Here is a 24,844-nt window from a genome sequence, read left to right as displayed (position 1 = left end):
GCTGTACAATAGTAAGAGTTGTAGAACTGTGTGTTGGGAATGTGGTGCTGGTTGTTCTTCCAATTAAACAGCATTCTAACTACAAAAGGTATTTTCATTTTTTAATGCTGCTTGTCAATCTTGACAGGCTGGCGCAGTGGAAAAAACAGTGGTGAGAAGGCTGCAAGGTTTGAAGTATACTGGTACATCTTTAGTATCTCACATGCTTGTAAAACCTAAGGTGCCTTGGTTGAGGCCCGTGTTTCACCTTTTTTTTTTTTTTTTTTTCTTAAATATGCAGCCTTAATTGCTTTGGTTTAAGTTTATTCTCTTCTGTGCAGTTATTTCAGATGTTTATGTGGGTGATGTGGTAATGCCAAACTGATTGAATTACCTATTGTTATGAGATGGACACTGCATGTGGTGATGGGCTGGATGACGAGTCATTTAACCTTAAATATATACCTTCAGCAATGAGAGAAACAACTCTTGTTGTTGGAATTTGAAAATCTTGGAATCTGTTATTGGAGCAGCTACCAGAATGTTCTTGCTCTGCTATTAGCTGTGTTTTTCTGGATGCTTTAAGAATGCAGCAAGGTTAATGACATATTTATGTAGTGTTTGCTGGGTAGTACAAAATGTTGAAAGCTGAGTACTAGCTGAGAATCCATCTATAACATTCTAGTAATACAGAAATATATATCAGTTCATGTGATTTGGTAGAGTATTGAAATCAAAACCATCTTAGGCTTTCAAGTGTTGAATAAATTTATTTTTTTTTCTTGGTGCACTTACTAGACTTTGGAAGTCAAAGGCAGAATATCTCATGTGTTTATATGGTCTCTTTACAAGCTGTTGCATATCGTTTGCAGAACCTTTACAGTAATTTTATTGTGATCTTTAGAGGTTTGTTAGAAATATCTAATAAATATCAATTCAAAGATATTTGATTATGACAGATAAAGAATTTAATTTTTTTGCCTTAAAAACAACTCTTAGGTGGCAATTGTTTCTTCTCCTCTTCTTCCCTGGTTATTGCATATACCTTTAGGTTAAGAGATTGTTTTGGCCATGATCTCTTTTCTCATTTAGAAGATCTTTAATGTTTTGGAAAATTCTGGTTTTATTTTTTCTGTTCTTTTCCTATTTCAGATTCCCTGGGAAGAGAATGAAATAAACATGGAGTCATCTAAACTGGAATATATTTCATGGGTCAATGTTAAAAAGAAGACAGAATGAAATGAGAGAACAGGAGTATAACGCCTGTCAAGAACTTTCCATTTTTGTGATATAAACTTCTTATAATACAACCAATGACTTTATTGATATCCCTGAAAGGGAAGTCAGTTCCTGTGCAACTTGCTTAATAAGAACTTTTATTCTAATAACTGTTAACATGTTTTAACTTTAACTGGACACCTTTTATTTTATTTCTTAATCTAAAGTCTGAGAGTTAAAAACTTTGTATAGCTGTGTTTTAACTGAGAGACTGATCCTCATAGATGGCTGACAGTTGCTGGTGGAAAATGGACTTAAATCTGTGAATGGTTACTGTTGCACAGTGTTGAACGGAATGCCATGACTTCAGAGCAGTTCTCTTAGGACCTTCTTCTTTGCCTTGCACCCATCATATCCTTAAATATTTAGGCGTAAATATTACAATTATAAAGTCTAAAAAATAATGGCATGGGTGAAATTCTTAAGAAAACCTGGGGGTAACCTTGGAAAAGTTTATCAGCCCGGAAGTATACTGTCCCTGGCCCCTACAAAAGGCTTGTTAAATGAACCAGGACAAAACAGCTGCTTTCTCAATAGTGCTGTTCAGGTAAGAAATAAATTGATTTATTAAACAATTCTGGGTTTGTAGCAGCTTAGATGGTCATAGGGAAAGTTCTTTTGACAATGCTGTTTTTATCATTTGTATTGCAGTATGTGTATTCTACAGAAAAATACAGCACTTTTTTTCAATGGTCTTAAATTGAGTTTTCAGTTAAACTTCTTAATGATTCCAAGTAAGACAGAATAGCATGTCTTTTTGGAATGGACTTCCCTTAAAAAAATATATTTAAAAAAAAAAAAGTGGCAATTGTAGGAAAAGACAACTGTGTGGAAGTAATTTTATTTAGCATTTAATTTTAAGGAATTAGAGAGTATTAAATATTTCATTTTGCAGAAGACCATGGCTTTTTATTTTATGTGCATCAAGAATATCAGAAAAACTTTCCTTTTGTATTTAGAAACTTATGACTCATAACTTTAAACCTTGCTGCTTGAATTTTAAAACTGTTTCAATCAAACAGCAGTTACATTACTTGGCAAAATTTACAAGACAGTTTTTAATGTGGAGCAACCAGTACTTGTGGCTTATTAGAAGATGCACATACAGTTGAAAGCTATGATTCTAATCTTAGGAAAGATCTTTGGAATTAGAGTGGGAGATATACTTCATACCAAAGAAATATGACTTAGATTTCTTTTTACTGTTTATATGCATACATATTGCCGACCAATTTCTTACATGTTTTAATCTACGCACTGTTCTGTTTTGACGTGATCGCCAATTGAAAAAATGTTGGCTCTTTAAATCTGTTAAGTATAGTTTAATAGTACAGTGACATTAGCATGATAACAAAATTGAGCTTTTACAAGCCTGCTTAATATAGGGAATCTACTTAATTTTGAGACAGAGCAGTGCTAGCCTTTCCACATTGTCTGCAAGTCAGAATATCAGGCACAGTTTTGTTTATACTACAGTTTTTTAAATCTAGAAATCCAAAGCAGCAGCAAATTTCTAGGCTGTGCAAATAAAGAGCAGAATAATATATTTTTCGTAATGATTAGATTTTGGACTTGATTGTTCTCAAAGTGTGCAGAATTATTTACCAAATTGGCAGAGGGCTTAATAGATGCATAGACTTCCTAAAAAACTAAGTCTTAAAAATTGTATGGTTTAAAACATACATAGGAGAAAGGTCGATGTGGTGTGTATGGTAGCTAAATATGTTTAAAATAAAATGTACAATAGATCTAGTAGAATGAGTTTGCTGTTTTCCGTTCAATGGGAACAGTATGACCTATATTCTTTTACATTTTTGCTATTTTCCCTTAGGCTGCCCTAAAATTAAACACCAAGTATTTTTTAGTTATAGGTTCCTGACAGTCCTACTACTTCAGAACCTACTGCTGTTTATCAAAAGCTGGCTGATGATTAGTGACTGCCCTTTTACAAGGAAAAATGTATTCCTTTCTTTTTACCTGTGTTCAACCTTCAGATGCTTCCCATTTAATTTTAGCTTTTATATTTATAGATAGGATTTTTTTCTTTTCGTGGATTCACAGCTGTTGTGTTACTGTGCCTCTTGAGAACTCATTTTTGGGAATTTTATTCATTATTTTAATGGGCCAACTTCCTGAACTACTGCACTGATTGTGTACCTAAGACATTAGATACAGAAAGTGTAGCGTAACCAAGTTGGCATTACCTTTATATAGAGTAGTTAAACAAGTAAAAGGTAGAAGCATGCTTGATTAAGCACCAGGATTACTCAGAGCTGTGGAAAACCAAACATATTTCAACAGTCATTTAGTAAGAGACTGTAAGAATGGACTTAACCCAAAATGATTCTTGCATTTTACCTACAACTCAGTTTCTGTGTTTCCATCTTTTTTTTTAATTTTAATTTTAATTTTTATTTTTATTTTTATTTTTTTTTGAAAGAAAGTATGGAGAAGGGGAGAGGGAAGGAGAGAGAGAAATGGAATAAACTCGATAGCCGCCTTCCTCTGATGTAAAGGCATGAGAAGACTATCACAACCTCTGTAGACAGTTCAGCTTGCTGCTTACTTCCTTAAGAGTACTTCAGCTCTTTTTCCACACAAAGGACGTAGTTTGTCACTGTTTCAAAAAGTTTGAAAATGAGATCAAAATTTTGAGTGTTAAGTGCAAATCTTCCACCTCCACAATTTACCAAACTAATGGAAAAAGACCATAAGTCTTGTAGCAAGATTGGTGCTCAAGTTGTACATGTTAGATGAAATAAAAAAAAAAAAAAGAAAATCTACTGTATGTTCCTGTGATAACTGTAGAACCTTCTGAACTCATTACTTTGTGTGAAACTTATTTTTATAGGTATTATGGCAACTTGACATATTTCGACGAAGTTTAAGAAGTTTAACTGGACATGTGTGTCAGGGAGATGCGTGCATATTTTGTGCATTAAAGGTAAATAATTTTTGGAAGAACCATCTTTCAAAATGAGGGGAAAATAATTTCACTAATTTTTACTATTTTATATCCCTATAGTACATATGTCTAGGTGATTCTAAGTCATTCTTGTGTAAAGAAACAATTTCGATTTAAGGACATTTGTAAAATGCTTATAACAAATTTTCTTATGCTTAACAAAGATATTTTACAGTCTGCTTAAATATAAAACTTTTGTCTATTGAAAGACAGTATAAATTGTTTGAAAACTTCCAGCTAGCCTCTCAGATTTCTGGTGTTCTTTGCTTTGCATGCATATGCTTTTGTTCTTTCCTGCAGTGTTTGAATACCATTCTTTTACAACAACTGTATTACTGTATGATAAGGTCTCAGGATTCTTTTCTTTCTCAGTTGACGGTAACAGTGCAGAACTTAATTGTTCAGTTTGTAAGTAATGAAAGGCAAGTAGTGGTACTAGAAAACTAATGAAAGCTGGAAACCTTTAGTGTTTGAAAGTAAGTCAGGTCTGCATATGTTAACTAGTGCATAAAACTTGCATTTAAAACAGTTCTGTAACTCATGTGAAGTCTGTAAGCAAATGTTGAGTTCTGTTAGTTTCTTACTGCTTTTACTGCACTGGTGTTTGGCTGCCTGCAGTTACTAGGGAAACAGCTGTAAGTATGGCATCTGTTTCGTTGGGATAAAAATACCAGTGGAAAAATGTATAGGGCTTTTTTTTTTTTCAGTAGTATGCACTTTCTACTCTTACTGCAATTTGACAGTAAAGACACTTCTGGGATTCTAATACAGGGCTGTAGAGTGTGTAGTCAAATACAGTAGTAGATACAGTGATGCACAGAACTGGGAATCACTCACCTGGAGGGAGCTGAAAGGGACAACGCTATTTGAAAATGTAGTTCATTGAGGAAGCGGGTTTTGATGATGATAAACTGCAGACAAGGATAAGCAAAGTATTTTGGAGTTCATTCTCAGGGAGTTTCACAGACCAAACCTTGTTATTGAGTAAGCATTTTAGGCACAAACTGCAGTGATATCTATTTAATCTTTCAAGAGGCGGACAATCTATGTACGGTGTAGGTTTTTCAGCCATTTTTGGTGCTTATCATGATTGCAGTATTGTACAGCTGGTTTTGAATGTGTCTGTCTTTTTTCCAAACTTAGGGTTTGTTTTTTTTATAAGGTGCCATTCTATTTCTTTGGTTAAAATGGTTCATTTTAAAAAGCCAACAAGTTGAAGTAGGTTGAGACTACACATATTCAGATTAACTTCCTGAGGCTTTTATTCCAACCTTTTTATAAGCTCTTGACTCTACAGAACTTGTTGGGACTTTTTGATTCACTCGTGTTTGGATGCACGTCGTGGAGTTCTGTGTGCTGGACGCTTGATCCTGTTCGTATATAAAGTCCAGACCATAACTCAGGCATGCCTCTATTTTTTCAGACAAAGTCTTGTGTCTGTCTAGGGATGATAGGTTTAGTTTCCTGGGGGTTTTTGTGTAGGGATTAATGTTCATATCTGATGTTATAATAAACTTTATAGCCTTTTCCTTTTGATTTGACCCATATTACATGTCAAGTTCTGGTCACATACAGTCTTGTCTGAAGCTGCACTGGAACTGCTTTTAAGAAATGAGGGATTGAAGGGTGACAATGGCTGGAATGTATGTGTTATACTAAATTCTCTTAACTCATTAAATCGCCGAAATCATAGTAAAAAATAATGTAGCAGCTTCAGTGTGCTCAGAAATATGAAGAAGGTAGTGCTCATGGTGCGTTGCAGTTGAACCTGTAAATAATGAATTGTTCCATTCTAGTGGTGCACTTGTGAAGACCAGGTGCTGCCTTTTTTCAAGCTAAACATACCACTTGCTGTATCTTAATACCCTCTCTCTTCCTGTAGTTTTTGGGACTCCAGAACAAAGTACTGTATTGCATCACTTTAAGTCACCTTCCAAAGCAACGTGCTAGCTTCAACTGCTTCATAAGGCTGCTGTAATTTAGGACTTGGTATTTTCCTTTTTCTTCAAGTATGTGTTCTTGAGGGATTGTTTCCTCCCATGATGTATCTTCTTGCACGATTGGTCTAAATGGCTTACTGTACCAGAATATTTCGCATTGGCTGGACTGTTATGTCTTCCTATTTTGATATGTTCCCAAGAATACTGATAAGAAGTGGTACTGCTGCCTGTCCTAAAATTGGTTAGAATGGAATTAGTTGTTGTTTTAACAGTTTCATTGTGATCTTTATAACTCCATGGCTAGCAGCCTAGGTGCTGAACTGAAAGCATGGCAGTTAACCCATTTGGAAGTATTTGTCCTCAGTCATTATGTACGCTTCTGGTTTTGCTTTCTTGGCTTTTGAGAGCAACTGGTTGAGTGCTTGTGTTTGTACTGTGTTCAGAACCAGAAGCATTTTGATTTTCATGCAGTGTATGTGCTGGATGAGGATGCATTTCAGTAAGTTGTTTGTGACTTGGGTTGGGGGGTTTGGGGTTTTTTTTGTTTGTTTGTTTGGGCTTTTTGGTTTTTTTTGGTGAGCTTGGGCTATTTTTATCCTTCCTACTTGTTCACCAATGATTTATCTGTATCAGCCTCTCCTCTAAATTAAAGGTGTAGACAATAAATTCTGGTTTACTTCGGTTTAATCCATTATCTTTTTCTTTTGATGGTGGTCTGAGAGTTAAATATGCTTTTTTCTTGATAACATTGGGGTGGGACTGTGATTGTGCAGGCTACTGAAATGAGCACACATCTGCGTAAATGCTTATCTGTACTTTTTTTTTTTTCTTTTTTTTTGCTGGACATGTAAGGCTCTGTTAAATACCAAAAATCACCTAGCAGACAAAATGGGAAGTGATAAATGTTTTTAAGGCAGAGTAAACTTTTACTGTCAGATCTGTTAAAACCTTAATTTTGAATGTTTACATTGAGATATTGACTGTAATTTTTATCAGTAATACATGCTTTTTGTTAATGAGAGGGAAGTTCAAATATTTGACACATACTTACCCTGGAATGCATCGTGGTTACAACAGTACTTTCTGTTAGCTCTGAAACTTTGCTTATCGGTGGTACCTTTGCTTTCTGTCCAACAGATTTTTATTTTTTTTTTTAACCATAGGCCTCCTATGTGAAGAATGTGTATCCTTATTTATATTTTACATATGTTCTCCTGATTTGCTTTGTCATTATTTCCTTCATCTTTCTGTAAAGTTTGACTTGGATGTCTTGACAGTGGAATACACCTTGTAATATCTGCAGATGTTTTCTCATTTCTTTAATAGCTTCTAACTTCAGTGTTCTTTCAGAATCAGCCTCCCTTACTTGCGAAATGATGAGGTCAGTTGCATACGTATCTCTGGCAAAAAGAATACTAGTAGCCAACTATCTCTTCTGGGAAATTAAGAAAAAATCAAGTGCAATTTATTCTCATCTTCTGGAGTGGCAGATACTGACCTGTTCTCTTGTACTGTGTGCCCTCGTTCAGCAGAGAGCTGATTTAATAGCAAGGATTATCAGCATTCTATCAGACTTGTGGAAGTGTTTTGCATAGCCCTAATTTTAATAAAGATACACTCCTGTCTGAAGTAGTAATGTACATGTTACATTGTTGAATGAGTGATGGGTTTTAAACTAACCTGAGTGCTATTACATTATGCCCTAAGAAGTGCACACCGTCTGTAAAGATGAGCTATGTATGCATGAGCCACTGTGTTCCAGTGGCCAGATTAAAAAAGCTGTATAATTACAGACAAAGGCTTGTGTTGCTTCTGGGAACTAAAGTAAATTGCTTGCACTTTTATATACTTCTGTGGTGGTCTACCACTGGATCAATGTTCAGTTTGGTAGCATAACTTTTTATAATGGAATGAGTAATAGAACGTGGAACCTAAGTAACTTTAGGAGAGAACAAGACATTCTGAAGTTGCATAGATTTATAAACACTTCATATATTTGTTGTTTAGGCATGCAGCATAGGAACTGGTGTATTTATGCAGAACCATGGTGTCTAGTCAAGTGGGTCATGAAGCTAAGTAATCGTATTTCTTCCTAGGCAATATTTTCACAATTTCAACACAGTCGAGAAAAAGCACTCCCATCAGATAACATGAGACATGCCCTGGCAGAAAGTTTTAAGGATGAACAGCGTTTCCAGCTTGGATTCATGGATGATGCAGCAGAATGTTTTGTAAGTATTCTTTGTGATAGTTGAGTACAGTTATGGTATTTTCGTGGATGCTAAGCTGGACTGTTGTTCTGGTAGTTCCAGGCTTACAGGTGGGACACAAGTGATATTACTGACATTCTTTATGCCAGTTCAGGGGAACAGACACATGCAGTAACTGTCAGGTAATGTGGGGTGGAGTGATCTTGAACTTTCTCCTTACTTTATTCCCTAACTCTGTAAGTCAGGCAGAGGAATTTGTGAAACATCATTACTACAGGAGGTTGGTGAGGTTGATGAACTCGCAATCACTTCTACAAGTTTTTGGGTGGAGAGAAGGGTTATCTCCTCGGGACAAGAGGCACCTACAAATTTGAATATGTAGTCTATTACTCCAAATATTCTCTCAGCAGCTATTGAAATATGTTCCATTACAACTAGCCAGTTCATTACTGCAGAAGAGATTTCCATTTTGTTATCCAAGAGAGAGTGAAAACTTGAAGATCTTGACTCTTGCTGAAATTATGTTCTGCTTTTGAGTGTCTCGTTGAAAAATGAGGCATTACTGTGGCCGTAAAAGATGATTCAAGATTGCATAGAACACTGGTAAAGAAGCCTTTCTAATAAGACCTGTGAATAAGACAGTGAAAACTGTTCAATAACAAAAATTAAAAAAAAAAAAAGAAAAAAGAAAAAGAAATCTATATTAAACTTCAGAGACAGATCTGAGGAACAGAACATATTGTGGCTGCTTGGATTACTTTAAGCTTTGAGCGTCCTTAGGAAGTATCCACAAATGAAATACCTACCTGCCAGATGCATTTTCATATACATGGGAAAATCCAGCTGAGAACTCCTGAAAGTGGCTCTTTGAGATCTTGCAGTCAGGATTGCAGTTATGAAGGAGAATCTGTCATTAGTGCTCCATCAAATCAAAATGCATTTGGACCCCTAAAGTTATCAGCTGTCTGACCTACTTGAATAGATTTACTTCTCCCCCTTACCTCTGGTACTTTAGGCGAAAGGTTTAAAAATGGCCATGCTGATTCATGGGCCAAACTGATGAAAATCACAGTACCTTTCTTTCCTTTTTATTTTCCTTTCTTTTAAAGGGAAAAAGTGAGATTTGGGATGGGATCAAGCATGTGCTATTTATGAGCTTTTTCCATGCTTCTGTCAGTAGTACTTGCATCAGTGCATGTGCTAAACGTGATCAGATTGCTGTGCAAAGAAAAACATAAAAGTATGAAAAACTGCGACAGGGTCCAAAAAATATTTCAGTCATTGCATGCAATGACATGAATGTCGTGTCTTACTGTAAGAACAGCTTTTTAAATTTTTCTTGAAGACTCACTTCCTTCAGAGGAGAATGCACTCTGGAGGAACAGTTGGGTAACTTGTTTAATGCTGTTTTGTTAATGTTTGGAAACTTTGAGATGAAGAGAATTCCCATCCACTGGATTGTGAATAGGGATGGAATTAAATACTCATTAAACTTGCAGGTGGAATATTTGGAGGCAAGGGGAGTAGTTGAAGTGTTAAACTGTAATTTTGCTCATATATTCTGACTTTATCAGTTCAGTTTTTATTTACATTATTATTTCTGTTTAGGAAAATATCCTTGAGAGGATTCATTTTCACTTAGTGCCAAACAGTGAAACAGATATGTGCACTTCAAAATCCTGTATTTCTCATCAGAAGTTTGCTATGACACTGTACGAACAGGTCAGACCTTTATATTGCTTTAACAAATTATTTGTTTCCACTGTCCTGAGTAAATAAAAATAAAAGTGTTTTTATTTTTTTAGTGTGTATGTCGCAGTTGTGGAGCATCATCAGACCCATTGCCTTTTACAGAATTTGTGCGTTATATTTCTACCACAGCCTTGTGGTAAGAGCTTTTATTCTTGTATCTCATTTCTGTATGTACACCCTTTCAATAATAAGCAAAGCATGCCAGAGAAATGCAGTAAGTGTTAAAAATAAATGTGTATTCCTTTGTTAAAATGTGGTTTTGAGATAAGGTCCAAAAGTAACATTTGGATTTCAAAACCAAGATGTAGCAAGATCTTGACAAAAAGGATGTGTGTATTGCTACTGGTTTACCACTGTATCTTTTCTTATATTCATAAGATATAGTTAACTGAGAGTTGACTGAAATCCATTAACACTTAAGAAGGGAGATCCATAGTTACTTCAACTTACTTTTTACAGCAATGAAGTTGAAAGAATGATGGAGAGGCATGAGCGTCTCAAGCCGGAAATGTTTGCAGAGTTGCTGCAGGCAGCAAATACTACAGATGACTACAGAAAGTGTCCTGTAAGTAAACAAAGATGTTGCATTACTTTAAGATACAAGGGAGAACTTTTTAGGCTATTAAGTCAGGCTAAATTATTCCCCTAAAAGCAGCATTACCAGTGGTTACTTCAGCTCAGTCCAGCTTAGGGTAAAAAAAGCCCTTAAATTTACGTTTTATTGCTCTGGTTTATAGATAAATGTGATGGTGTAGGTGCAGGTGGCCTGTTTAGATAAAGTTGAGTTTAGCTCTGTGCTTAACTGTTCTTCACTTGTTGTTCAACATAGAGCTAGGTGGTTTTCATTAGGTGGTTTTGTTTAGTTGAACAGATGTATCTTATGAGTGAAGCTGCTTTAGTTCATATACTAACAGCTTGTCTTCTATTGGAATAATTTTGTGCTTCTATTGACAAAAATAGTCTATTTTAGTTTGTTCTACTTAATCCTGTCTTCCTTAAGTGGTTCTGTGTAAATACAGTTAATTTAGGAACCATAAAAAGTACACAAGAAACAAACACACCTAGGCTTAAATGATGAAATGGAGGGGGGAACAAAAGAGAAATTGTGATGGTGACTTGGATGTTTTCAGAGGTTTCTTTTTTAAGGTGGTGATTGGATGTAGAATTTTAGCTGTAGTCCTCATCAGAGTGTTTTAATGATGAAGGATTTTATCTTTAAATTGTTAGGAAAAAAAACCCCAATAATTAAATCTGAGAATTAGATTAAGTTGCGGAGTTGTTTTGTAGCGCTATTTCTTGTCTAGTAACTCAGCTTTGGTCTTCCAGTTTTTAAACATCTTTGTTTTCCCTCCCATTGCTTTCCCCCACCCCCCACCCCCTTTTTTTCTAGAGTAACTGTGGTCAAAAAATAAAAATTCGTCGTGTTCTTATGAACTGTCCTGAGATCGTCACGATCGGTTTAGTCTGGGATTCAGAACACTCTGATCTGACAGAAGAGGTTATGCGGAACCTGGCAACACAACTTTATCTTCCTGGGGTATCTGGCCTAAAACTTACAATTTGCTTATTCTGTAATTTCATTTTACATGTATTTTAGATATATATACAAATACATATGTATTTTCGAAAAAGCACACTTCAACTTCAAAGTTGGGCTACTTTTACTATTCCTTACAATATGCTGCTTTATGTAGTTTCTGTGAGAGGAAAAAGTCCTGTCAGAAGTGTTGGTCTTGTGCCTAGGTACAAAGATGAATGTCGGTGAATTCCTAGTTGAAAATCTGGGTTTATCATGTTCAAATTGAAATTCGTGGAATCACTCCAGAGCACTATTGTTTTACCCTTTCAACTGTGCAAAAATAAAGTAGACCTACTAAGTGCAAAAATAATTTATACTCATGAGAAATTGTATAATGCAGCAGGATATTTTCAATATCAATTCCTTTGGTGAAATGCTTGCAGTAGGTCTGGAAATTGAGGCTAAATGTTTTACATAGAATTTAAAATATATAACCATTTTTACAGCTGTTCTATAGGGTTACGGATGAAAATGCCAAAAATAGTGAACTTTTTCTTGTGGGAATGATTTGCTACACAAGCCGACATTACTGTGCCTTTGCTTTTCACACCAAGAGTTGCAAATGGGTGCTGTTTGATGATGCGAATGTAAAAGAGGTAAATGCTGCTTTTACTGCTGCCAAATTTAGTGATCTTTACTCTTCTAAAATGCATTCTTCTGACACAACACTTGAAACAAGTCAAACGCTTTAATAAACCTTTAGTTTTGTAAATCAGTTTTCACAAATTAATTTTGGTATTGACTTCACTGCTATACAGTTCTGCCTTCCAAATGTCAGGTGTTTCAGAGTGTTCCTGCACTTGTCTACTGTTGAGTTTGTACTTCTTGTAATGAAAAAGATGCCCTAATTACCAGCAGCTGTATCCATAGTGTTGATGGTCTGATTGTTAGCCCATGTAATACTGGTTCTAGCTTTTTGCTGCAGTTTACATAAACTCTTGTGGCAGAATGTTGAATCTTAATATACCTTTGGAATCAGGTTAATAATTTATTCTTTCCGTAATTGTGTTGAATGATGTTGATCAACTTTTGGGCTTTTGTCTTGAGGTTTTTTTGTTTGTTCTTAGATCGGAACAAAATGGAAAGACGTGGTCTCCAGGTGCATTCGATGTCACTTTCAACCGTTGTTGCTATTTTATGCTAACCCAGATGGCACAGCTGTATCTCCAGAAGATGCTCCAAAGCAGATTATTCACTGGTCTCAGTGCAAAGCAGCAGGAGGAAATGGCGAAGAATTGGGTAATTAAGATAGATATTATTCTTTTTAAGTAACAGTATCAAATATATTTCTGAAGTGGGGGTTATAAAGGAGAAGGTAATGGATGCGCTGCTTTGTTCTTTAATACTTTCATTGATAATTATCTGAAAAGTCTTGAAAGAGATTAATGTATATGTTCAGTACTAGAACTGTTTGGTTTGTGTCTGATAAGAGAATACAAATTGAGACTCATGGATAATGGGGAAAAGAGATTTTTCTATTTTAAATTGTTCATAAGTACACATAACAAGAAATCTCAGAAGAAAATCATAGTATACTTTTATATGTGTATATTGATACATTTAAGATACCTTTTAAAATGCTGTTAAAAGATACTTCAAAGCTTCATGCAGGTATGGAGCATGTGTGTATGTGTATATGCACACAGAGCACAATTCAGAGCTTTGGGAAAAATGAGGAGGAGCTACAGGAAACTTCTTTTCTCCAAGATTTGTATGGCATAGGCCTCAATATGTAAGAATCCTGTCTTTTGGTTCTGTAGTCTGTACCGCTGGCTTGGGTTTTTTTTGGGTTTGGTTTTTTTTTTCTGTTAAATATAACATACTTGTAAATTAATTAAAAAAACCAATTGAATTTTATGTGTTCCTCTTCACATAATGAGTAGCAAGAGGACACGGACCTCTTCAGGGAAGAAAGACTTTGAGGACCCTGTTCCACTGCAGTCTACACTAGAAATTTGGCAGTATATAAAATATTACAGAAACTTATTGCCTAGCATACTGAAATGTGGTGTGGTTTTTTGTACAGTTTTTTTAATTTTTTATCCACAATTAAAGAGTTTTCTGATTTTTTTTTAAATTTAGATATTGGAAACCTTATATTAGGAAGCCTTTTATTTCTAAAGATAGATGTGTTATTTGATAGGATTTGAAAAGCATTCTGCTTCTAAATCAGACCACTTGAAAGAGAATGGAATTGGAGACCCCACTAACCAAAGAAGTAATAAGAAACTTCAGCCAGAGAATTCCGCGTTCAGTAGAAGCCATATTCAAGCTAGTGGCGGTAGAGGTCCAGGTATGTATTTCCTACCCCTGAAAAAAACCCAAACATCTTATTTACCAAAACATTTAATAATAGCATAACAGGTATGTGCTAATGTCTGGGCTAAAACTATTTCTAAAGGAAGAATTCCACCACTGACTTGAATGAGTCTTTGAGTAACAATTAATGTTTTAAGTAATATCTGTTATGGAATGCTAACTTTTCATGAGAACTGTAAATGCAAAACTTTTTTTATTACCCCTGCACTAAAGTTGCTCTTGAGGCCTTGATCCATTTCTCAAACATCAGCATGCCTTCCAGTCGTACTGTCAGTTAAAAGACACATTAGAAACTTGAAGCTGATTGATCTTGTGGAGCACGTGGTGTGGCTCTGTGGATCATTGGTTATTTGAGGAACACTGTTCCCCACACTGTTGTGATATGCAGCATTATTTATAGTACTGTAGATTAATGAACTTTATCTTATGTTTGGAAAAAATGGCAAAAAAGTTGTCTTACCTGATTAAAAACCCATTATATCTTTACATTAGGCTTCCAAGCAAAATCAAGCTGTAAGTAGTCATACGAGGCAGTGTCTTCTGCGTTACTAGTCAGAATGCCTTTGCTCTGAACTCCCCATACTTCTCAGGTGGAGAGATGCTGCCTGCTTTGAGATGTTTCCCTTCTCTGTTTATTGTTGAGTTCCTAGACTTACTAAAACTGAGAAAGCTCAGCTCAGTAACTTTTTTCATGGAGTCATGGCCCAAAAATGGTCAGTATTTAGTTCAGAAATAGAATGATTGTTTTCAGAAACAGTGACTCCACTGTTACAATAAAAAGTAAACCTTCACATTTAGACAAGATTTAACTTAAATTTATTTTGTCAGTATAATTCATAAAATTTGATGCAAATAGTGTATGCTTTGAAAGTGTCTTGATCGTTCAATTTTAATAACTAAGAGGTGTTTGTAAGACATGCTTGACGTAATGCTACTTTGGTTACTTTCGTTAGCTACGCTTAGTAGTTTCCTTGGAGATTCCTGTATGTTTATATCTATACTATACTCTCATTTTCTTAATTTGTCTTTTAAAGTAGTACTAATATTAAAAACTAGATGTTATGGTACGTAAATATATTTGTGTGTTTAGATGATGAGTATTACCTTTTAGTACTGATCTTTGACAAAAAGTATTTTCTGCAGCTAAGTTAGGTTACAGCGATCAAAAGGACAGGCTAAAGGACATATCCCGAGAGTGTGCTCAGAAAGCTGCCGATATGAAAAACTTCACATCTTTACGAAAAGATGCAGACCGAGGACCAAGAAAAGAGCCTGGGAGACAGAGAGGTACACTTTAAAAATACGGCCAGAGAATCAGTGGGTTAAATTGATTGATTGGCATCAACACTAGCTGTGCAGATCTTTTTCTCCTTTTAAGAGAATGCATTGTAAGATTAGGGTTTCCCAGTTTTTAGTGTTCTGAATTACATACTGAATTTGTTGAGATTAGCGTAAGAAATAGTAATACTGTAACTATCAGTTAAATATTAATGAGAACTTTAATCGAGCTTTTTTCTTTTCCGTCTCATAAGATTTGATTGGGGAAGATCGTTCCAACGTGAAGTTGGGGTCTCCTCCAGTTGGAAATGGATTTAGACACTGTGCTGATCAGCGCATATACAGCAGCCAGGGAAGAGGCTCCTATAAGCATGATAGTGCAGCTCACCAAGCAAAGCTTTCTGTACAGGCCCTTGGATCAAATAAACCAGAAGCTTTTCCTACTGGGGAGAAACCAACAGGAAGGACCCGGACCGATGGTGTCACTGGCTATGATACAGACACCAGTCAAGACTCTAGGGACAAAGGCAGTATCATCAGTGGCAGAAGCAGAACTAAAGGTTGGAAACCTATGCGAGAGACGCTAAATGTAGACAGCATTTTCAGTGAGACTGAGAAAAAACAGCACAGCCCAAAGCACAAGGCAAATCTGAACAGTAAACCTAAGCATGAAAAGGAGCGAAGCTTTAACCATTGGCCAAAAGAGAACCAAATCCAGAAAGGTTTGATGACTATATATGAAGATGAAACAAAACAGGATACAGGAAGCCGAAGTTCACTGGATTCAGAGGGAAAAGGGAATGCTGAAAAAAGCAAAGGATTTACAGAGAGAAAAATCCATGGTGATAACTGGCAAATTCAGAGGACAGAATCTGGATATGAAAGCAGTGATCATATCAGCAATGGATCTGCAAATCCAGACTCGCCTGTTATTGAAGGAATTAATCAAACAGATATCAAGAATGTTAAAGAAAGTGCTTCCTGCAGGTAATGCTAGTGCTCTTAACTTGCATAGATTGTATTTAACAGCAAAATTAGTTGTTCTAATGTTTGTGTTGCTTCAGAAAAAAGAGAACATGCTTTGGAACTTTGTAAGCTTGAGGTTAAGTATGTAGCAAGGTATCTAGCAATAAGGGTGTGGACAATTTAGTGTTAAGTTTACTTTCAGTCTGAGGCTGCAACTGTAGTTCTGTTTGGAAGGCACTGAGCTACCTTATGATGGCAGTGAGCCAGAACTGCTAAGCTCTGCTGAGGGGCAGGGTGTGTTAATTTGAATTAATTGCTACATTTCTTCAGTTACAAGATTTTTAGACTGCAGGTAACTTGCCATCTGTAATGGAATACCAGCATCTATATAAATCATACCTGTAACAGCCGTACAGAAGGCCTCTGACAAGAGATGGGAATGGCAGTAGGTGAATCTTGTATAGTGTTACTAGTCATTGTTCTGAAATCCAGTTTTCTAGAACACTTCAGATATATATTGCTCACTTGATAATTGATTGGCCTGTTTAAAAGAAATCTTTGCTGAAAAGCATAAAATTACTAGAACTGGCCAAAAATGTCAGTAGTAGCTAAATTTTATTAAACTTCCTCAGAACTGATGTACGCTAGTAACAAGTATGTTGCCCAGAGATATTGTGGAGTCTCGGTCTGTGGAGATACTCATAACAAAACTGGACATGGTCCTGGCCAGCCTGCTGTAGTTGACCCTGCTTGAGTAAGGGGGTGTTGGACTAGGTGATCTGATGAGATCTCTTCCAACTGAAACCATTATGTGGTGCTATGAAATATAAAGTTATCAACCTTTCACATGTGATTTTCTTTGTGTGTCTTAAACTGCACGTGGACCATAGTTTCTACGAGAAGCCATCTATTTTTCTTCTAAATCTTGTTTGTAACCATAAAATGGAAGAGCTCAGCTATGAGACCAAGCCTAGTCACAAATGATTGCTAGATTTGAGAAAATTTTTGGATGTGTATTTTCATGAAAAGTTATTTTAGGGGGGAAGAGAATAGCAAATACCAGGAAATTAAGTCTCTGATTACTCTAAGCAGAGATGAAAAACTTTAAAACTTACTTCATGAAGTATCGTAGCAATTTATCCAAACAATTTTTTTATTTAAAACATATAAAATACAGCTTCTGTATAAATTGAAAAGCCTTTGATTATTTTGGTGCTGCAAGAAAGTACAATCAGTCATTTGCTTAGTTGTTAGTTTCCTAGGGGGTTATTTTATTTCACATAATAAGCATAAATAAGGACATAAAAATGACCGTGCCAGGGTAGGGCCAAAGGTTCATCTAAAATGCAGTTCTATACCAGTAGCTGGTAGCAGATGCTTATGAAAGATGACAGCAGACAGAGCAGTATTTTGTAAGTGGCCTCTGTTGTCTTTGGGTGCTTTTTGGACCTTGTGATCTGGAGATTGTGACTGTGGTGTCCACTTCCCATTAAAAATGCTTTATCCCATGCATTTATCTGTTCCCCTCTTTTCTTCCCCCCTTCCCGCCTTTCCCCTCCCAACAAACTGTACCAAACCCTGCTGTACAAAAAACCTTATGGGCTTTTTACTGGTTAACGATAGAAATATGTGTAAAGCTACTCCAAGCCATGTTTATATTTTTCAGTGTTTACAGTGGCCTCGAACACTGATTTCTACAGTTACAACCATGCCTCATTTTTAAACGTGCCCAAGAGGTAATGGGATGCCTGAATGCTGCAGGTGTCTTTTTTTTTGAGAGAAAATATGATAAGTCGGTTAATTAAGAATCTGCTTACATTGTTGGTTAAATATTTGTCAAAGGAAAAAAACCTACTCTATCAAAATACAATTGATTTGTTGGGACTTTCAGAAAGATTTTATATGACTGGTAATTAGAACTGACTGGCAATACCCCCTAGTTCCCTTCTAACTGTTCAGACTTTGTCTAATAAAACCAAAAAAAATCAGCTTAATTAATTGAATGTTCTTTTAGAAGGTGGAAAGAAGACTTAGTGTTTTGTTTTCTGTTAAGTTCTTTCCCCATCCTTCCACTTTCTTTGAGTATTTTTCTTGTTTCCTTGTCCTTTCAATAACAAGAGTTTGTTTTCTTTTTTCTTTAATTGAAAAACTGCCACTGTGTATCTTCTTCCCTGCCTTACTCTTGGAGAAGGAAGGAATTGGCAGGGTGTTTGTCAGCTCCCTATCTGGATGGGTAAGGCATGCTTTTTGCTTAAGTAAAGCAGCAAGCTTTAAATCTGCTGGGGTTTTTAGTTACTTTTTGTTCTGCTCTTATGTTTGCTGCTGTAATCTTCCAGTTTGAGGAAAAAGTTTTTAAATTAAATTTCCCTATGAATGAAAGACCAAGTGGCAGTCACAACATAGAAGAATGGCGTTTGTTGTCACAACAAAGTGTTAATGAATAGCAAAATGTCAAACTAGGAAAATGAGCAAGGTAGAATGTAAGTTAACAGCTTACATGTAATCAATATTGATATTGATGGGATTTTTTGCATTTTTAGAAAAATTAAGCTTGCCATAGTCAGATGCTGCTATATGTTTACCTTTGACATATTCAGAGTGTAAACTTACCACTGAAAAATCTGTGTTTCAGACATGGATGATACTCATGATATAAGTTGGAAGCCATATAATACCACATAGGAAGTATTATTTTGCTGCATTGAAGTGGCACCTTTAAGTAAAACCTACAAATAAATTTAATTAGGTGACCAGTGGTTTCTGTTCTATTTGAAAATCACTACAGAAAACAGGTATTAAAAACTGTCATGCTTTCTTGAGGATCTCTGTTAATAAGCATTTTTTGAGATGATTAAGAAATTCTTTAGTTTACGAGGAAAAAGTGAGAAATAGCTACCAGCTGCAAAGATGGCACATCGTTTTCCTGTTGTTAATAACTTTGGGAACCAACTGTCTTTATTAAGCAGGCTGATGTGATATTAAGATCAAGAAGATACGCTTTCTATGTGCTGCATATTAGACATCCTGCTGTTATACTCTCGAATAAGGCTGGGATGAGTGGGCATCCAGTCTCCAGAACAGACTGGGAATACCAGCCTCACAAACTATACTTTTTGTCTGTTCATATTAAAGGACTCAGGTCATCCTAAATTTTTCTGCATCAGCACAGCCTGTCACGAGTGGGAGTGGTATTAAAAGTATTGAAGGGCCACCCAACTATGTTACGTTCTTCTGTAAAGTGTGTCTGTTAGTAAAAAAAGTGGCAGTAATGGTAACAAGAGTCAGTTTCACGTAGGAAAAGTTTTTATGCTTGTATGCAGTTAAGGCAATAAAGTTTGTGATCATACATCAATAGTTTAAGCCTTCAAAGTACACACATGCTTCTTTTACAGTGAACAGAACCTGTCAACCAAAAAAGCTGACAATGTGTTACATCCAGTATCCCAGCAGAACAGAAACTTTTATGGTAAGAACTTAAACTTGTATAAAGAATAAGAAGCTTTCTAAAAATAATTTAGATGTACCAAAATTTTACTAACTAATATCATATCATTAAATACTAACTAATATCATATAAGACATGGACAGCTTTCTGATTGGCCTTTTTTATTTAATAATTTTGCTGCATAAGTTCATGTAATGATATTTTATAAAATTGAAAAAATGTATATACAATTTATCATTGATTTTTCTTTTTTAAAAAACCACAATGAAATGTTTCAAAGGTAGACAATTTGTATAACAGGTTGGCTATATTTAGGTGGATTAGAAGAAAGTTGGCGTGGAATTTATGGCTATTTTGGGCATGATATTAGGCATGATATATAACTTATATATTTATATATATAATACAAAATATATTTTTTATATAAAATTTGGGCATGGTATATAAAAATGATATTTTTATATAGTTTTTTCAGTAGAGTTTTCTTGCTGATTCATCATAGCCTGTATATGCTGTCTTTTTAAAATGGCAAAAGAAATCTATATTGTGGGGTTTTGTCATCCACAGTGAATTCCACATTTTGTTCTTGTTCATATTTTTAACCTTTTCAGTGAGTTAGACTGATGGATAAAGATGAAAAATGTTCATATCCCTTCTTGGTACATTGGGATGGAAATGTGATGGAGCAGCACTTCAGTAGCAGTATCAGTGTTTTCAGGGGTATTTAAAGTATTCTGTTCCTCTAAGCACCTTCATTTGTTCAGTTTCTTGGCTTTCTTGTGGAGCAAATGTACATTGTAAAAGGATTCCTAACTATCTGCCATAATAAAAGAGTTCCCAAATAGAGGGCTGGGTTTATTTCAGTGCTCCACCATCATGTAAACAAAATTGTGTTATGATGGTAGCAGCAGTAGTAGTTCCCTACTTCTGTGCTAGGTCATGAATATGCATGGTGGGAGTTTACTTGTTCTTAGCATCTCCTTTCAGACAGCAGTGGCAACGCTTTAGCAGGGGTTGGACTAGATCATCTCCAGAAGTCTCTTCCAGCCCTGACAGTTCTGCGATTCTGTTTGAGTCATGTAAAAGTATGACATGTCTCCAAAAGCACCAAAGTAATAGGCATGGGGATATTTTTTTTTTTTGTACTTGGATCTATTTTAAATACAGTATTTTGGTCTGGAAAATGTAAGTATTGTTTTGAGAGGCCACAGCTTCTTTGTAAATTGTTAGATAGTCAGGATACAATGATTCTTGCTGCAGTCGTCATCTCCTGGTGTATTTTGTTACAAAGCATTTTCTTTATGGGCTGATCAGTTTGTCCTTCCTTGTGCATATCATATACCATTGCCTCCTGAGGAAGTGGCCAGCACGTAACTGCTTCTGGCTGGTGTAGGCTCCCCATAAAAGAACACAAACCACAGTTGTTCACCAGGATTAGTGATTTTACCAAGTGACATGACAAAGGGCAACAGTTTTAAACTGAAAGAGGGTAGATTTAAATTGGACGTAAGGAAGAAATTTTTTTACATCAAGGGTGGTGAGGCACTGGAGCAGTTTGCCCAGAGCAGCTGTGGATGCCCCATCACTGGAAATGTCAAGGTAGGCTGGAGAGGGCTCTGAGCAACCTGGTCTAGCAGGTGTCCCTGCCCATGGCAGGGGAGTTAAACTTCGATGATCTTCAAAGATCCCTTCCAATGCAAACCATTCTACCATTCATTGATTCTGTGATTTCTGGATGCTCAAATCTGGCATAAAATATCCAGTGTGATTCATTTTCACTGGCCTTAATCAGTGCTTTCTTTTTAATCCAATGGAAATTATTAAATGTAAATCCCTGTTTCTGTTGCTTATATTCAGCTTTGAGAATACATTTCGCAGTTTAATGTTTTTGGTTGTATGGGTTTCCTCTTTTCTTTTTAGCAAGTATGTATGTTCCTTCTGTGCCCACCCCCCTGTGGCTGTGCCCCCCACCCACCAGAAAAAAAAAGGGGGGCAGGGGAGCGGAGAAAAAACACGGTAATTTTGGTTCACTCTGTTTTCCCCAAAAGCCTTTCCATGAGCTTTCTCGGTGGATACTAAGGAAGCTTTTTTTTTTTTTACTAAAAAAATATCTGGGTAGACTGTGGTTCCACTTGTTTTCCTTCAAGATATGAAGCAATATCAGGAAGATACACTTGTAGTAAGGAAATCTACTTCCTTTTGCATACTAATATGTCTATTGCGTTTTTATAAAGTTGATAAATGCCTTGGCATGTAAGTATTAGAGATCAGCAAGAGGCCAGCCAAAAATCACTATCTGCTGTTGCTGGAACAATGCAATGGTGCTTGTACAAAGAGGTGCAGTAAGTATTAGGCTACTTCCCCAGGAAATGTTTGATTTTTATAGATATCCTACTTTTCAAATAATGTATAGTTTCTTCCAAGACTTAAATTGGGGTGTGTGTGTGTGTGTGGATTTTTCATGCCACTTTCATCTTTTCTGTCATTATTCCAATTTTTTTTATTGGTTGTATAAAGAGAACTAATTTGATGTTTGTTTATTTTGACAAAATAAAACAAAACAAAACAAAATTGATGTTGCATGGAATGCAAAGATCTGTTTTTGCATGACATGTATTCTGCTTTAGTTCTGTACTATAGTAATCATACCAGTGGGGAAAAAACCCACACTTGGATAGCAAAAAGAAAAAAACCCAACAAACCACCACCAGTGAAAAATACATGAAGGACTCTGTCAGAAAGAAAAATAGGTGGATTCAAACCATGTTTGAGCTTAGTAGTGAGTATTCTCTGGAGAGATCTATGTACTGTACTTTTAAATATACTTAAAACTTTTAACATGTGTTTTACATTTTCTTTAAAAAAAGCATAGTGATTCCAGGTGATCCTTAGATTTATCATAAAACTTTGAGAAAATTCCATCTATTCAGTTATTCTAATTCAGTAACTAACTTTTGAATAGTTTCATAATAATAATGTGCATTTAAATCAAATGTGAAGTTCTCATGTGTGTGCATGGTTTGGAAAATAATATTTTAGTGGAAGTGATCAATGGGCTGAAAAGATCTGATGAATTTGATCATTTCACATGTTTGTCGGGGTAAACATTTATTTAGACACAGCTTTTTGGTTATCTAAAAAGTGTGTCACGACACCTTTAGCAAGGACAATAGCAGTTCATGGGTATCAAGTTGTGCTGCCTTACATTGTATCTCTGAATATTATGAACAAGACATGAATTGGTAAGTAAACACTAAACAGGCCCCTAGAAAATAGTACTTTAAGAAAGAAATGCCCAGTCCTTTCTGAGAGAGGAATGGAATGTAAGAAATCTTTGTTAGCATCACATGGAGACTTGAAAAAATACGCCTGGTTGGGTTTTTTTGTGTGGAAAACTTCTTATGGAAATAATGTTGGACTTCTAATTATGCCCATCATTTGTATAACTCTGCTTTACCAGTTCCTCATTTTTAACTGGAGCTGAATAAGGCTACTGTTCAGCAGTTGAGGAATTCTGTCCCTGACTTACAAAAATAAACTTATTGTTAGAGCATTATAAAAATAGTAACATTGGATCACACAGTGGTTATGGAGATCAAATGGCTGCTTCTTTCACTGGTAGTAAGCAATAGATAACTGTAATGCTGAAGCAAGTGTCCCACAAGGCCAATGCCTCATTTGTGTGATCAAATTTTGGCACGAAAATGTAGATATTAAGTAAGCAGATATAGTATCTCTGTTTTATATTAATGAGTTAGTGTTTATTAAGTTTGAACTTGCTGAACTGTGGAGTCTAATATTTTTTTTTGTTTATAAAAGAATGTCTGACATGAACAGGGTGAGGGCAAGATTTCCAACCTCACATTCTTCCGACTAATTCTTGGAAGTTGGGAAGGACCATAGATTTTTTTTTTAAAAAGGATTTTTAAAGCATTCCATGTGCTAGCTGCTGATAATGATTTTCAGTCATAGAGGGGTTTTAGTGGCTTTCGTGACAACCCACCCTATTTTCTAATGCATAGATGTCTTCATGAAATTACCACTCCTGAAAATTTCAATGAAAGGCATTACTGTTAGGGAGGGTTAAGGAGGTGTGGGTGTGTGGTGTATGGCGGGGAAGATTTAAATCCTAGAAGCCCTGTTTTCTAGGTTCCTCCCCTCCCAAGCTCAGAGCAGTTCATTCTTGAACTAACTTGTTGGTAGAATATACATTGTGATTAAAATTGGCAGAGTACTTGATGGCCTCCTATTTAAGATGCAATATTAAAAGCTGCCCATTCAGGGATCTAAAAAAAAAAAAGGATGTACTTGGAATCAATACTTCAATTAATAATTGCTTCCTTTTGAAAATAAATGCAAAGCAGTGTTCATAATACTACAAATCCAGAGGTTTTCCCATTAACAATTATTCAGCTCAATAACATGAGACAACAACTGAAATCTAGAATAAATCTGAAACTCTGCTGAGTGTGTAAAGAGTCCAGATTGTCATTGTTTGTTTGTCCCTTCATAAAACCCCACAAACAAACCTTAATTCTGGAAAACTCATAATCTTAGGAAAACCATACATTTATAGTAAGAATTTAAAATATGCAACTATACTTAAGAAAATCCAGTTATTACCCTTATGGTGCAGTCAATATGTGAGACTTGCGTTTGAAGAGCTGAGTAGTAAAGCAAAGATGCAGCTACTTAATTTACCTAACATAAAACCAGAAACAAATAAATGCTTTCTGGAGTGTCTTTAAATGATAGATTAAAGATTTTGGTTAAAAAAACAAAACAAAACAACCAACTCTGAACCAAATCCTAAACTTCCAAGATTTCCAAATGTAGTCAAGAATCCCATGAAGACTGAAATGTAAAGCAGTCTCAGATTTAATTCACTTTATTAATGCAAGAAGTTTGCAATTTAAAATAGATGGTGAAAAGGTTTAGGATTGGATTTTAAAACAAAGACCTGAAACTTCTGGAGGCGGCCACATCAGAATGAAGGGAGGGTAATAATTGGTGTTTTCTGTTGGCTGTTGCTTCACTTCAGAGCGTATTTCAGCTCTCACACACATGCAAGTATACACGTCCTCCCCACCCCCCCAAAAAAAAAAACCAGTGGAACTTTATTTTCATTTTTTC

General features: G+C 35.7%; 1 protein-coding gene across 4 annotated transcripts in view; it reads left to right on the top strand.

Annotated features, from left to right (window-relative positions):
• Positions 1–24,844, top strand: part of USP53 (ubiquitin specific peptidase 53) — a 40,603-nt gene that overhangs the window by 8,045 nt on the left and 7,714 nt on the right. For 2 of the 4 annotated variants that reach the window (XM_055710771.1, XM_055710764.1), the window contains exons 2-15: positions 1,132–1,804; positions 4,109–4,201; positions 8,259–8,393; positions 9,981–10,094; positions 10,178–10,260; positions 10,584–10,689; positions 11,515–11,661; positions 12,150–12,299; positions 12,771–12,942; positions 13,847–13,996; positions 15,166–15,309; positions 15,555–16,287; positions 18,455–18,499; positions 19,659–19,732. In XM_055710771.1, the coding sequence (XP_055566746.1) occupies positions 1,661–1,804; positions 4,109–4,201; positions 8,259–8,393; positions 9,981–10,094; positions 10,178–10,260; positions 10,584–10,689; positions 11,515–11,661; positions 12,150–12,299; positions 12,771–12,942; positions 13,847–13,996; positions 15,166–15,309; positions 15,555–16,287; positions 18,455–18,499; positions 19,659–19,732 (2,290 nt within the window). In that variant the 5' untranslated portion in view covers positions 1,132–1,660. The remainder of the gene's footprint in view (positions 1–1,131; positions 1,805–4,108; positions 4,202–8,258; positions 8,394–9,980; positions 10,095–10,177; positions 10,261–10,583; positions 10,690–11,514; positions 11,662–12,149; positions 12,300–12,770; positions 12,943–13,846; positions 13,997–15,165; positions 15,310–15,554; positions 16,288–18,454; positions 18,500–19,658; positions 19,733–24,844) is intronic. The other 2 variants (XM_027797558.2, XM_055710786.1) reach the window with 2 other exon arrangements.

This window comes from Falco cherrug, chromosome 1 (assembly GCF_023634085.1).
Source record: "Falco cherrug isolate bFalChe1 chromosome 1, bFalChe1.pri, whole genome shotgun sequence".
Classification (NCBI taxonomy): Eukaryota; Metazoa; Chordata; class Aves; order Falconiformes; family Falconidae; genus Falco; species Falco cherrug.
The sequence above is the reverse complement of the archived record's forward strand: the minus strand, read 5'-3'. Positions and strand labels throughout refer to the sequence as shown.